This window comes from Hemitrygon akajei, chromosome 5 (genome assembly GCF_048418815.1).
Source record: "Hemitrygon akajei chromosome 5, sHemAka1.3, whole genome shotgun sequence".
In the NCBI taxonomy this organism is placed as follows: Eukaryota; Metazoa; Chordata; class Chondrichthyes; order Myliobatiformes; family Dasyatidae; genus Hemitrygon; species Hemitrygon akajei.
In genome coordinates, this window is record NC_133128.1 from 92,892,365 (window position 1) to 92,906,616 (window position 14,252).

The following is a 14,252-nucleotide window of genomic DNA, read 5'->3' on the forward strand; positions in this document are numbered from 1 at the left end:
ACCAATGAAAGGACATGGAAGTTGTTCTTTTGTCAAATTTTAAAATATAGGAATGATGAGACCAGAATATCTCAGTTAGGGGATATAAATACTTAGAGCAGTTCATCATATAATAGAGTGCCCTCCTGGTGAGAAGCTACCAGTAGTAATGTCTTCTTGGCAAGGGACACCAATGGTAATGCCATTGGGAGTGAGTATGCCTTAACAAGAATGATCAATTTTTGTCATATACCTGTGAAATAAGATGAACAAAATGCCGGGCGAATAGTGTTATGTACCCCTAGGGTTCATTTTTTCTGTGGACTGTCACTTTAAAACACCGGGAGAATGAGACTGACTTCTGGACACTTGGATTTCTGCTGACTGCAGAGTTGCTTGCTTGCCATGGTGGAGAGAGGTGGAGTGATTTGATGGGCAATAGAATGTTATGTTTTCTCTGCAGCTTGTTTACTTTTTACAAGGACAGTCATAGACCCACAAAAAACCACAGTCAGAGTCAAGATGGATTCAGTCAACGAAAGACACCAGTGAATCGGTCGCTGGTTTAAACTTTCAGTAGCCAAAAGGGGTGAGTTGAGATCAATCCAGTGTATTGATAAATGACTGTCACAAGTTTGCTGCAACTAGAAGAAGTTTGCAGAGAAGAGAAGAGAGGAGAGGAAGGTTTGAAACAGAAGAAACCTAGTGACAAAGAGATCACTGTTTGGACTCTCTCTCTAAGTAGCCCGTGAGGGTGAGTTTGTTTCCATTTGGCTACAAAAGTGTGACTGTCACTTAGTTAATCCACAGAAGTGGGTTCTCTGGTGAGAGGGGAAACCTTTGTGAGTACCACATGTGTGTTTACTCTTTGTCTGGGTGTGGTAGTTCACTGAAGAAAGGCATCCCTGTGGCAAATCACTGTTGGAGTTATTTTGTATGTCGTGGAACTGGATAAGTGGCTATCACAGTTGTGTGTGATTGGGGTAACTGTGTGGAATCTATCGGTGTGTTTACCCTTGCCTGGGTGGTGGTTCCCTCGAAGATGGTCCCCTTTGTGATAAGCTACTGTTGGTGATAATCCATACGTGGATTCTGTTTGAGTGTCCTGCGGCCACCACTTTGAGATGTCCCGTAGCTGAATTCGGGTGTGGTACCACTTGTGTTGAAAGGATATTCATTGAAGATCACTGTCGGTGATACTTCATGTGTGAAGTGGAACAACTTTGGAGATAAAACCTACTGCTATTGTTATTTTGTATCGCTGTCATGGAATCTGTGGAATATCGACATAAATTGCCTTTTCACAACATTCGCCTTTGGATTACAAACATCTCGCATTAATTAACCTGTGCAACTGAACTGAATTTTCTTATATACCATGTAAGACTGTATCACTTACCACCTAAAGTTGAAGAAGTTTGGGGATTTATATATTTACACCTAAATATGCATAACACCGTTAACTCCTGATTTACCTGGTTTAAGTTACTATATGACGTAGTTACTAATAAAATAGTGTTTTGTTAACAGTAAAACCAGACTCCAGGTGTGTCCTATTGCTGCTGATACTTCTACAGGGTTGCATGTACGTGACAAAAGCAATACTTAACAATGCTTTGACTATGGTGATAAGGTTGTGTCTTACGCAATTGAATTGGAGTTATTCCTCTGGCATGACAAATGGATCGAGCTATTGGGATTTGTAAGTTCTGGTGGCTGATTGTCAAGGATAAACTTGTCAGTGAGGACTGTTGGCTTTAAGGGTTAGTGGATGATTGTGAGGGTTGGTTTTGACTGAGGACTATCTGTGGTCAGGGTTGGTGATTGTAATTGGCAATTGATTGGCACAGTTGATGAATGTAATAGTTGGGGTTTGACTGGTAGGTCTGATGATTTCAATGATTGATGACTGGCAGGACTAATGATTCTAATAGTTGTGATTGATTGCCAGTGTTAATGATTGTGGCTTGATTGTCAAGTTTGATGATTTGTAATGCTTGGTGGTTGTAATGGTTACTTAGTTACTTATTGCCCATAACACCACTGGCATTTAGGGCAGCAATGGGGGTCCTCCATCTCTGGCTGTGTTCACAGCTTCCTTTTATCACACCAGTAGCTTCCTCTCGGTTTTCACTACTGTCAATCCTACAAGTCCTGGGTGGATACTCAGGAATACCGTCACACTCAGATGTAGAAGGATTCTTCATTGCTGTTTCCGTAACAATTTTTTTTTAACTAGTCAGGGTTGTTAGTCCTGAACGGAACCCCTGAACGGAACCCCTGAACCTGGAGGGATTCACTCACTCTGTCCTCTACACTTTGACCTGTTTGGCATGGGTGACCCTACCAAGAGCCAAAACATAAAGCCTTGACACAAATCTTCAAGTTCAACGACAAGGTTGGAGTCCTTTTGGAGGGGTTGTAATGGTTGGTGATGAAATATTTGGTGATGTGCTAGGTGTTTAAAAGCCGGCGATATTAATGGAACCACAGAAATTGATGGACTTCTGTCTATAGATTAACATTATCCCAGGACTGATATGATTAATAATTACCTTGCAGTGTAAACTTGACATTATTGTAAAAGCATTTCCAAGAATGTATAGAGCTGCAAAAGATGAACCCTTACCAATACATAGAGCTAGGGATATGGAAATGATAAGCATAGGGAAGTCCTGGATGAAGATGGATGCGTACAGGTGAGAAAGCATTAAAGTATCTACTACTCCAGTTAAGGTGGATTCGGAGGTGGTCGATCATGCTGTGTAACCACAGTGTCTGATTCAGTACCTTTGTATAACCAGCTTCCTTTGTTCAGTTTAAGTGTGCAAAAGTTAAAAAAATTGTAGTGATGATAATAATTCTGTAATATTATTTTTCCTTACAGGCGGTCGAGGAGATGGCGGGTGTCCAATTATAACCTTTCCTGAGTATCCAAACTTCACTGATATCCCTGAGGAGGAGTTCCAAAATGTTATAACATATCTGACCAGTGTTCCAAGGTAAGATTCAGGTAGTTCCTATAGTAGTGGCTTCCAAACATTTCGCCTGAATGACCCATTAGTTTCATCTCAGTTACTTCAATAAAATTGAAGTCCCACGGACTCCATAATCCTTGGCATTTATACCCCACAACCTCTGACCTGAAGGGGTGGTTTACAGAAAAGCAGAGCTCTTGCTGGAGCTGCCATTTCACCAGGAACGATGTTAATTACATGTTTTTTTAGCTTACTGCAAGTGCAGACTAATAAATGCAACGCAAGAAAGAGGTGTTATTAAATGATGAGACTGCTTTAACTTCTGAATTTCTAATATCTGGACACGGTGCAGAGTTTTCAGTCCACCAGATGGACTGAATGGCGGCATCAGGAAAGGGCAGAGGTATATCAAAGGTACATCCTGAGACCAATGTGACGTGTAATCACAAGGAAGGCATAACAGCATCTCTACTTTCTCAGAAGTTTGCGTAGATTTGGCATGAAACCAAAAACTTTGACAACATTCTATAGATAGTGGAGACTATCCTAACTGGTTGCAAGATGGCTGGTACAGAAACACCAGTACGGGGAACAGAAAAGACCATAGAAAGTGGTAGATATAGTCCAGTCCATCACTGGCCAAGCCCTCCCCACCACTGAGTATATTTAAGTGGAGTGCTGTCACATGAAAGCAGCAGTCAACACAAAGACCCGCATCGTCCACACCACGCTCTATATACACCACTACCATCAAGCAGGAGGTGCCACGTCACCAGGTTCAGAAACATTTATTACCCTACAATCATTGTACTCCTGAACTGAAATGGACAACTTCACTCACCACAACTCTGAAATTATTCCAAGCTCCACGACCTTTACTTTGTCACCAAACAATTGATACTAGAGCGTACAATCATCACAGCGACATTTGATTCTGTGCTTCATGCTCCTTGAAGTACAAATCGAAGTAAATATAATAAAAATTTAAATTATAAATCATAAATAGAAAATAAGAAAAGGGAAAGTAAGGTAGTGCAAGTCAGGTCCGGATATTTGGAAGATACGACCCAGATCCGGGTCAGGATCCGTTCAGCAGACTTATCACAGTTGGAAAGAAGCTGTTCCCAAATCTGGCCATACGAATCTTCATGCTCCTGAACCTTCTCCCGAAGGGAAGAGGGAAAAAAAGTGTGTTGGCTGGGTGGGTCATGTCCTTCATTATCCCGGCAGCACTGCTCCGACAGCGTGTGGTGTAAAGTGAGTCCAAGAATGGAAGATTGGTTTGTGTGATGTGCTGGGCTATGTTCACGATCTTCTGCACCTTCTTCCAGTCTTGAACAGGACAACTTCCATACCTACAGACTCAATTTCAAGCACTCTTTACAACTCATATTCTCACTATTAATTTTTCTTTATTTACAGATTGGTTGTTTGATAGTCTATGCTTATGTTTAGTTATTTATAAATTCTAATGTACTTTTTTATTTTTCTTGTTAATGCCTGCAAGAAAATGAATTTCATATGGTAACATGATGTATTTTGATAATAAATTTACTTTGAACTTTAATTCAAGTACAGAAAGAGATCTAAATAATAACTAAAATAAATGCATATGTAAGTGGAGATTTGAGACTGTAGTTGCTGGATTCTGGAGTGAAAATTGATCTGCTGGAAAACACAGTGGGTCTTGCAGTATCTATGGAAGCAGAGGGATGGTTAATGATTTGGCTTGAGACCCTGCATCATGACATAAAACTTCAAATGACCCTTTGCCTCTACCAATGCTGCTTGTTTGCTGAGTTCATCCAGCAGACTATTCTTTTTGCTACAAATAAACTGCGTACATGAGTAGACAATTAGTCTCCTTGAGCCTCCTCTGTCATTCAGTAAGATAACAACTGATTTGATCATAACCTCATCTCTGCATTGCGGGTAATCTTTCACCACCTATCACCAACTCTTCCCTCCACCTTACCTAACAAGAATCTATCCCCATCTTCCAAAGATTCTGCTTCTGCTGTCTTTTGCAGTTAAGAGTTCAACACAATCCGGGGAGAGAAAATTTTCAGATCCAGAGAGAGTGATTAATTTATTTTTTCTCTCTGCCCTATTCTCCTGCCTTCTACTTTTTGATGCCTTTAATCAAGAACCTAACAACCTCCTCTTTAAAAGTACCCAATGTCTTGCCCTCCCCAGCCTTCTGTGGCAATGAATTCCACAGATTTATCACCCTCTGACTAGAGAAATTTCTCCTCATTTCTGTTCTAAGTGATGTCCTTCTATTCTGAGGTTGTGCCCTCTGGTCCTAGACTCTCCCGCTATAGGAAACATCCTTTCCACACCCATGGTATCTAGACCTTTCAGTATTTGATATGTTTCAATGAGATCCCCCCCTCATCCTGCTAAACTCCAGCAAGTACAGGCCCAAAGCCATCAAATATTCCATATACATTAACATTTTCATTCCCAGGATCATTCTCATGGACCTCCTCTGGAACCTCTCCAATGCCAGCACATCCTTTCTTAGATAAGGATACCACTTACTCAACCTGCAAGTCAACCTTTAGGAAATCTTGTATGAGGATCCCCAATTATCTTTGCAGCTTTAATTTCTGAATTTTCTTCTGTTTAGAAAATAGCCTATACCTTAATTCCTCTACCAAAGTTCCTTCTACCATACATTTCCCTACATCACACTCCACTGGCCCTTATTTCCCCATTTTCCTAATCTATCCAAGTCCTTCTGCAGACTCCCTTTTTCAACACTATCTGCCGCTCCAGCTATCTGCAAACCTAGCCACAAAGCCATCAATTCTGTCTTCCAATTCATTGACATAAAACATGAAAAGAAGCAGCCCCAACACCGACCCCTGCAGAGCACTGCTAGCCACTGTCAGCCAATCAGAAAAGGCTCTATTTATGTCCACTCTTTGTTTCCCGGAAGCCAGCCATTCTTCTAACTATGCCAATCTCTGTCCTCTATCCCAATCCCTGGGCTTTTACTTTGTTTACCAGCCTGTGGCACTTTGTCAAAGGCCTTCTGAAAATCCAAGTAAACAACATCCATTGACTCACCTTTGTCTATCCTGCCTGTTGTTTCCTCAAAGATTTCCAACATATTTACCTCCACACCTGTCTCTAAACCACTCCTTGCCTTTATTAACATATTCAAAGATCTTGGTCCTGTGCTTATTTTGGAATTGCTGTCCTATCAGATAATTAAACTTTATACGTTATTACGTAACACTATCACATAAAACCAGTTTGTTTTTCGGGAGGAATATGCATTTACAGATCAAGGATAGGCTCTTCACCCCTCTGACCCATACTGATATGGTCATTCCAATTCTATGGACTTATTGCCACCTTCTGGAGATCTTTGTACAGCTCAAAGAGGCACAGAGCGTTCAAATGCCTTTCATTACAGGACATGGGCCAGGGATTATCAGAGTCAGAGAGAATGTTGCATTTATTCAAAGGTCTTTTGAAAATAGTTTTGAACCTTCTCTTCTATTTACCAATTAATTGTTCACCATGAAGCGCTTCTTCAGAAGTCTGGTGTAAGGAATGCAGTTACTGACACAGGGAAGATGGCAGTGCACTTGGACATAACGGCCACTCCAGGTCCAATCGAAGGTGTATTTGTTCATCTTGTATGTCTTCTTTATAATTGCAAGACACCGCTGGATACTAAGAACATCAAGTACTGCAGGACTATCGCATCAGTGAGTTGTTCGATAGTGATAGAGCTGGACTTATTGTGTACCATTGTTGTGTATCAGTGGACAGTGTGCAGTGGGAATGATGGTCTTGGACAGTTTTATTGTGCTTGCAAGACCTGTCTGGACATTGGTAATGTAGAATACTGCAAATCTGGTTCATTGGTGAGACTGATGGTGGTGCAGTTGCATTACCTTGGTTGAGGAGAGGACTGGGCCGAAGCTGCGGAGTCACCTGCTTCAGCTGATCAGGAGAGGAGACACCAAGGTGGTGTGGGAAAGCCCTTGTAGGGCATGCTGGAATCAGTATTGGGTTGGAGCTGGCTTCTCTGTCAGTGCTGCTCTCCAGTGTTCGCTCAGTGCTGCCTTCTGGTGTTATCTCGGTGGAAGAAACAAGCTGGATCAGGACAACTTACTAGCAATTCTACAGTCGTGCCATTCTGGGACTTGGGCTATATTATTTAATAGGTTTCAATAGGTGTATGTAATGTCAGAGAAATGTATACAATATACATCCTGAAATTATTTTTCTTCACAGACGTCCATGAAAACAGAGTACCCCAAAGAATGAATGACAGTTACAACGTTAGAACCCCAATGTCCCCCCAACATCCCCTCCCACGCACAAACAGCAAACCCCAATGCCCCCTCAACTCCCCCTCCCATGCACAAACAGCAGCAAGATAATGATCCCCCACCCCCACCAACCGAAAAAGCATCAGTACCCTCTGAGCACTCAATCCTGCAGCAAAGCATCAATAAAGACACAGACTTAACTGTTTATTTGAGACTGTTTGTTTTTCTGCAGTCATAACCAAATGTGCTATTTGTGCTCCACAGCTCCTGCCAAAAGACCCCAAACCAGACCACTGTCTTTCAGAAAGCTCTTCCCCACAGCTCTCTAGAACCTTCTCTCACATCCCACAATTCTGATTGGCTGACTCACATTTCTAAACTGAACAACGTTTCTAGCTGAACCCAAAGCACACTTTTCTGCATGGGATGCTGCTTTTGCAAAAAACTGCTAATATAAACTACCTCACAGCATAGCAGTAGAAATCTTAACCAGGACTCTCCCCCCACTGAAAATAGATATGTCCTCGTGACTTTGGAACTTACTCAATCGTTATTAAGAACACTACAGTATTCAAATGATTTTCATGATTTCAGGATCCCCAATCCATTTGTACATAAAGTAAATGAAGTAAAAGAAACATCGCTTTCAACTGGATCCGGGCAGACCAACACTAGTGTGTCAGTTACTCCAACGTCTGCTTTCGAAAACTCCCGTTTTAATGACAAGTAACCAGCATACGGCTACTCATCAGTACTAAGCCCCCAAATCTCAAGGGCACCGAGTGGCATCAATGGTAAATGCGTCACATAATGGTCGTAAGAGGATCAATAAAGTGAAGTAACTTGAGAACCTCAGAATTTCCGTCAACTGCTGAAGGATCCATTAGACCTTTCACATCGGACAACTCTTCCCCTCACTTTGCAGAAACGAGAACAACTTGTCTTTAAAGTCTTTACCCTCAGCTACGTGCCCCCTTCTCTAGAAATATGGACTGCCTATGACCCTGCCTCTCTGGGGTCTTCCAACCTAACAGGTACCGCAACTTCAGTTACCTCACTGCTTGCCTTGGACTAACACGACATCTTTACCGGCTGATTAGTCAAAATGCTGGTTAATCAGTGTAACTTTTCCCCATGCTTTTACAGACCTCAGCACTCTCAGTAGCAGTTTGTCAGGAATTTGGACATCCACCCCACTCAGAATACAAGTGTTATTTGTGGAAAACTGCTTCACATCTCCCTGCAGCATCCGTAATAAAGTACCTCGTCACTTTCCCCAACGCTAGTTTAAACACAGGCTTTAGCACACAAACCACCTAATCGATCCTAAAACAGCATTCAAACAACATCTGAAATCACCAGTCTTGATAGCTACCTCAGCTAATAGCCACAGGACTTAGCAATAAGGAATATACGTCTAGGGTCAGTATGATTTTGGATTCAACCAAGCAGAAACATCATGATGTTCCAATTAAAGAAACCATGATTTGAGTGAATGCTGTGTAAATACTGCCCATAATTATCTGTTGGCAAGAAATAGCAGATCATACACCACATAAAATTATAAAGAAAGTATATTCACCAATTTCACCTTTATCAAACAGTTAATAGGAAAAAAGAAAAGAAAAGAAGGGATTATTACATTTAAACCAGTCCAATGTGCCCATAAGCATTGGAGCTCATACTGGAAAATTGGGGGGTGTATCTCTTACTCATGTGCTGGATCCACAGCCTCCTATACACGCCTGCCACATTTTTGAATTCCCCTCAAAGTCTCTCTCTCCCCTCTCTCTCCTCCCCCTCCTCTCTTTCTCTCCCCTCTCTCTCCTCCCCTCCTCCCCCCCTCCTCTCTCTCCTCCCCCTCCTCTCTCTCTCTTTCTTCCCCCCCTTCCTTGGAGCCATTCATCTGCACAAAGCACTTCTTGCAACAGGACTCTCTTTCCAACAGCATTCTGTGGCATCTTCCCATCTGTCCCAATCTGCAGCTCCTGCCAAAAGACCCCAAACCAGAATACTATACTTCAGAAATCTCTTCCCCACAGCTCTCTAGAACCTTCTGTCACATCCCACAATGCTGACTGGCTGACTCACATTCCTAAGTTGGGCAACATGGCTCTTTATCTTAGCCAAAACCAAAACACACTTTCCAGTGTGGCACACTGCTTTTACAGAAAACTGCTAAACTACCTCACAGCAGAGCAGTGGAAATCATACACAGGGCATTACACACTTATTCACATAATGCAGAACAAAATTTCCAGAAGTTTACTTTGTATAAACACTAGAGGCATGTTAAACTGTTATGGCCATTAGGAATCATAGTGAGCACTTGTAATTAAATAATTATGTAAAATACTAGCAGATAATTAATTGTTGAGCCGCAAAGAAAATGACAATTAAATGGTCGGATACAACAAAAATCATGCATAGTGGTTAGTACTGCTCCCTGCATTTCCTAGAGTTCTCAAGCAATGAAGACCATGTTCATTGAAACACACACAAAATGCTGAAGGAACTCAGCAGGTCAGGCAGCATCTATGGAAATGAATTCCCTGTTCCTGACCTAATGACACTCCACGGTAGAGTTCCCTGATTACTACCCAATGCCATACCAATCTAGTTTCCTGATTCCTTCAGAATCCCATAGCACCACCGAGTTTTCTTATTCCTACTCAATCCTTCACAGTTCCCCAAGCTCTCCATCCAGTAGAGTACCATGTTAGAGTTTCCTGTGCCATAATTTATACCCTTTTGCATCAGCAAAGTTCCCAGTTCCTTGAGCCTTGAATAAACCTACACTTCCTAAAGGAAGGAGGCACTTGTTATACAGAGGGTGTGGTGAAGTTTCTTCAAACTGGATCCTGGTAAGGCTGATCAAGAGTCAGGAGCGTTACAGCACAGAACACGCCCTGTGACTCACCTTGTATGTGTCAACTGTCAACAGCATTTACACTAATCTCCCATTTTTAGTTCTCCTCTACTCCCCAAATTTTAACACTCACCTACTGAAAGTTCAGTAACTTTCTTGCTGAAAGTTCAGTCTTGCCTCAACTAATTTCCTGTGTAGCAAGGCGAACATTCTCCAACATTTTGCATTGCTTTGTGTATATAATTACCAAATCATAATACATGTCATAGAGAAGAACAGCACAGAAACAGACATCTAGTACATGTTGAAAACATTTAAACTGCCTACTCCCATCAACCTGCACCGGACCATATCCCTCCATATTCCTGCTATCCATGTACCTATCCAAACTTCTCCTAAACATTGAAATCAAGCTTGTATACACCACTTGCGCTAGCAGCTCATTCCACACACTCGTGATCCTCTGAGTGAAGAAATTTCTCCTCATGTTCCTCTTAAACTTCTCATCTTTCACCCTTAATCCATGACCTCTGGTTGTAGTCCCACCCAACCTCAGTGGAAAAAGCCTGCTTGCATTTACCCTGTCTAAATTGTTCATAATTTTGCATAGCTCTATCAAATTTCCTCTCAGTCTTCTATATTCTGAATTATACAGTCCTAACCTATTCAATCTTTCCCTTATAACTCAGGTCCTCCAGATCTGGCAACATCCTTGTAAATTTTCTCTGCAATTTTTCAACTTTTTGTTACATCTTTCCTGTAGGTAGGTGATCAAAACTGCACACAAATTAGGCCTCACCAACGTCTTACACAATTTCAACATAACATCCCTTCTCCTGTATTCAATTTATGAAGGCCAATGTGCCGAAAGCTTTCTTTACGACCCTATCTACCTGTGATGCTATTTTCAAGGAGTTATGGACCTGTATTACCAGATCCCTTGGTTCTACCACACTCCTCAGTGCTCTGCCAACTCTGTAAAATCTACCCTGGTTGGTCCTACTGAAGAACAAAACCTCGCTCTTATCTACATTGAATTCCATTTGCTGTTTTCTCCCCATTTTTCCAGCTGATGCAGATCCCTCTGCAAGCCACGATAGCCTTCCTCACTGTCCACTAAACCCCAAACTTGGTGTCATCCGCAAATTTGCTGATCCAGATAACCATATTATCATCCTGATTGTTGATATAAATGACAAACAACAGACCCAACATCAATCCCTGCAGCACACTACTAGTCACAGGCCTCCAGCCTCTAGTCAGAGAAGCAACCATCCACTACCACTCTTTGACTTATTCCACAAAGCCACTGTCTAATCCAATTTACTACCTCAACCTGAATGCTGAGCAACTGAACCTTCTTGACCAGCCTCCTGTGCAGGACCATGTCAAATGCCTTGCTAAAGTCCATGTAGACAACATCCACTGTCTTCCCTTCATCCACTTTCCCAGTAATGTCCTCGAAAAACTGTATAAGTTTGGTTAGACATGACCTACCATGCATGAAGCCTTGCAGACTATCCTTAGTCAGTCCATGTCTATCCAAATACTTATTTATTCATTGCTTAGAATTCTTTCTAATAACTTTCCCACAATCCGTTTATAGTAATCACTTCTTGAACTAAATTGGACATATACACTCAGTGGCCTCTATTAGGTATACCTTTACACCTGTTTGTTATCGTAAATATCTAATCAGCCAATCAAGTGGCAGCAACTCAATGCATCAAAGCATGCAGACATGGTCAAGAGATTCATTTGTTATTCAGACCAAACATTAGAAGGGGGAAGAAAAGTGATCTAAGTGACCTTGACCGTGGAACGTTTGTTGGTACCAGTATCTCAGAAACTGCTGATCTGCTGGGATTTTCACGGACGACAGTCCTGAGAGTTTACAGGGAATGGTGTGAAAAGCATCCAGTAAGCTGCATTTCTATGGCTGAAAATGCCAGTTAATGAGAGAGGTCAGAGGAGAATGGCCAGATTGATTCGAGCTGACAGAAAGGTGACCATAATCACATAAGCATGAGTTATGACAGTAAGTGTACAGAAGAACATCTCTGAACACACATCGAAGCTTGAAGTGGATGGGCTACAGCAGTAGGAGATACACTTGTAGGCTCATGAGATGCCTTATAAAGTGGCCACTGGTGTATGTTCTTTTATTCAGTTTGAAGGTGGATTCAGGAAGTGAAGAGCGACGTAACAGAAGGCAGGATTGTTTATACAGAGACATATGGCCAAAGGGGCCTTGACAAAATAAATAAATAAATAAATAAATAACCTGAAGGTACCGATTGAAGTTTGCAGGTAAAGGAACAAGAGTAGTTGATAAGGAAGATTTGTTTTGTTCAGCATGTTGTTATGGTCAGGTTCATTGCTTGATTAAATAGTGAAAGTGGTTTCAATTGTAATTTTAAAGGGAATTACATTAATTATATGTAGAGCTATGGAGCGAGAGAGCAAGGAGTGGGTTTAACTCCATAACTCTCTCAAGAAAGTTTACGCCGGCATCTTGAGCTAATTGTTCTTGAGTGCTCTTCCTTTCACTCTACAACTGTCCTCCCTGTAATTCAAACCATTTAAGGAATGTAATTTGAAAATATAAACCAGGTTTTTGCTCACCTCCTCCACCGATAGTCACAAAACACTGCAAAATCTCAAGATTGAGATGAGAATGTTGCTGTCGAACAAATCATGCAGAGGCTATGCCACATACTTGTGCCCCAATGAATAAAGAAGCAGAATTTTACAGTAGAGCTGCTGCATCTGATGTCTGTATTTCAGTTCCATGTCAGTCCCAGAACCAGGAATAGAAATGATTGCTGTCAGAAGGCGTGCTAGCCCATCTTTTAAATCCCATGTGGGTAGCCAGAAGCCAAGTTCTGGCATTGTACAGTCGGTTCAGATTTACAGGGTCTGTGGTTTTCAGACTCATTTGGCACCATCTGTGACACGAGTTGTTGAGTGAAAGGTAAATATGAAGCTGTTTCTGGCGAATCAGTGCTAACCTCCCCCCACCCCCCCCCCAACTTACCCTATGTCTGATTGCATTCTTGTTTCATTCATGAGGAAATGCTGCAGTTTGATTTTCTATTAGAATTACCATAGATCTGGGAGAATTCCTGAGTCTCTTTAATGAAAATAATTTATAACCTACCATTAGCATGTTCCCTCGTCAGCAACAGTTACCTAACGTAATGCATGATGCGGAAAACGAGCTTTGATTGTGCCCCCAACCTGGGTCATGGCTGCATCTGGCAGCAGTTAGTTTCTCGCTAACAAATGGGAGTCGAGGCTTTGAACCCTTTGCTCGGTGCCAGGAGACTTAAGATCCATGAGGGTGTGTGCAGCAGAAAGATCAGCACACTGGGGGGCTTTTGATGGTGTAATTATCTGGGACAAGCTGATGTTCTTTTCTATTATTAACTTATTTTCTGAACTGCTTCTCTTGTTCAGCCTTCAAGACGGTGGCGTTGGATTTATTCTGCTCGTAGACAGGAGACAGGACAAATGGACCTCTGTAAAGGCGTCGCTGCTGCGAATCGCGGTGAGTTTCATTTCATTACAGACTTCGGAAGCCTCATATCTTTAAGTCAGGTGCTGAATAACAAACAAGCCAAAAGAAATTCAGTCATCAGTGACACATGATCAGCATGGCATGGAGTGCATTGGCCAGAAGAGGACTGCCTGCTTTTGCCTATGTGCAGATGTTCAGAACTGCACCGTGAATCTCCGCACTGCTAAATGAGACTGTTGTACTTGGCCATTGGACTTCCCACGGAGTCCAGCTGCTGAGTGCAAACCTCTGCAAATGTTCTTGGGCTTACACTAAGACAGCCTAACATGCACAGGTTAGCACTGCAGTGTCCTATGAGCCCCTTCATTAGAGAGGAAAACATATCTGCAAGGGAAAGGGATGTACAGCGATTTTAAATTATTTTTACTATTTTTGTGCTTTATTGTTAAATGGTAAAAAAATTAAAATGTGCAGTTTTCTAGGTTAATTGGCCTCTGTAAATTGGCAGTTTCTGAGCTGCAGCTTGGTGATTCTATGGTAATTTTATCTTTTATATACAGGCTGTCTCTGGATTATAACCCCCAAATTTATGGACACCCCTCCATACAAAT

The 14,252-nt window shown here is 41.8% G+C and overlaps 1 protein-coding gene across 7 annotated transcripts in view; it reads left to right on the forward strand.

The window, feature by feature from the left end:
• The window catches only part of mcf2la (mcf.2 cell line derived transforming sequence-like a), a 275,198-nt gene that overhangs the window by 109,503 nt on the left and 151,443 nt on the right, over nucleotides 1-14,252 (forward strand). For all 7 annotated transcript variants that reach the window (XM_073046062.1, XM_073046063.1, XM_073046061.1 and 4 more), the window contains 2 exons: nucleotides 2,867-2,981; nucleotides 13,581-13,671. In XM_073046062.1, the coding sequence (XP_072902163.1) occupies nucleotides 2,867-2,981; nucleotides 13,581-13,671 (206 nt within the window). The remainder of the gene's footprint in view (nucleotides 1-2,866; nucleotides 2,982-13,580; nucleotides 13,672-14,252) is intronic.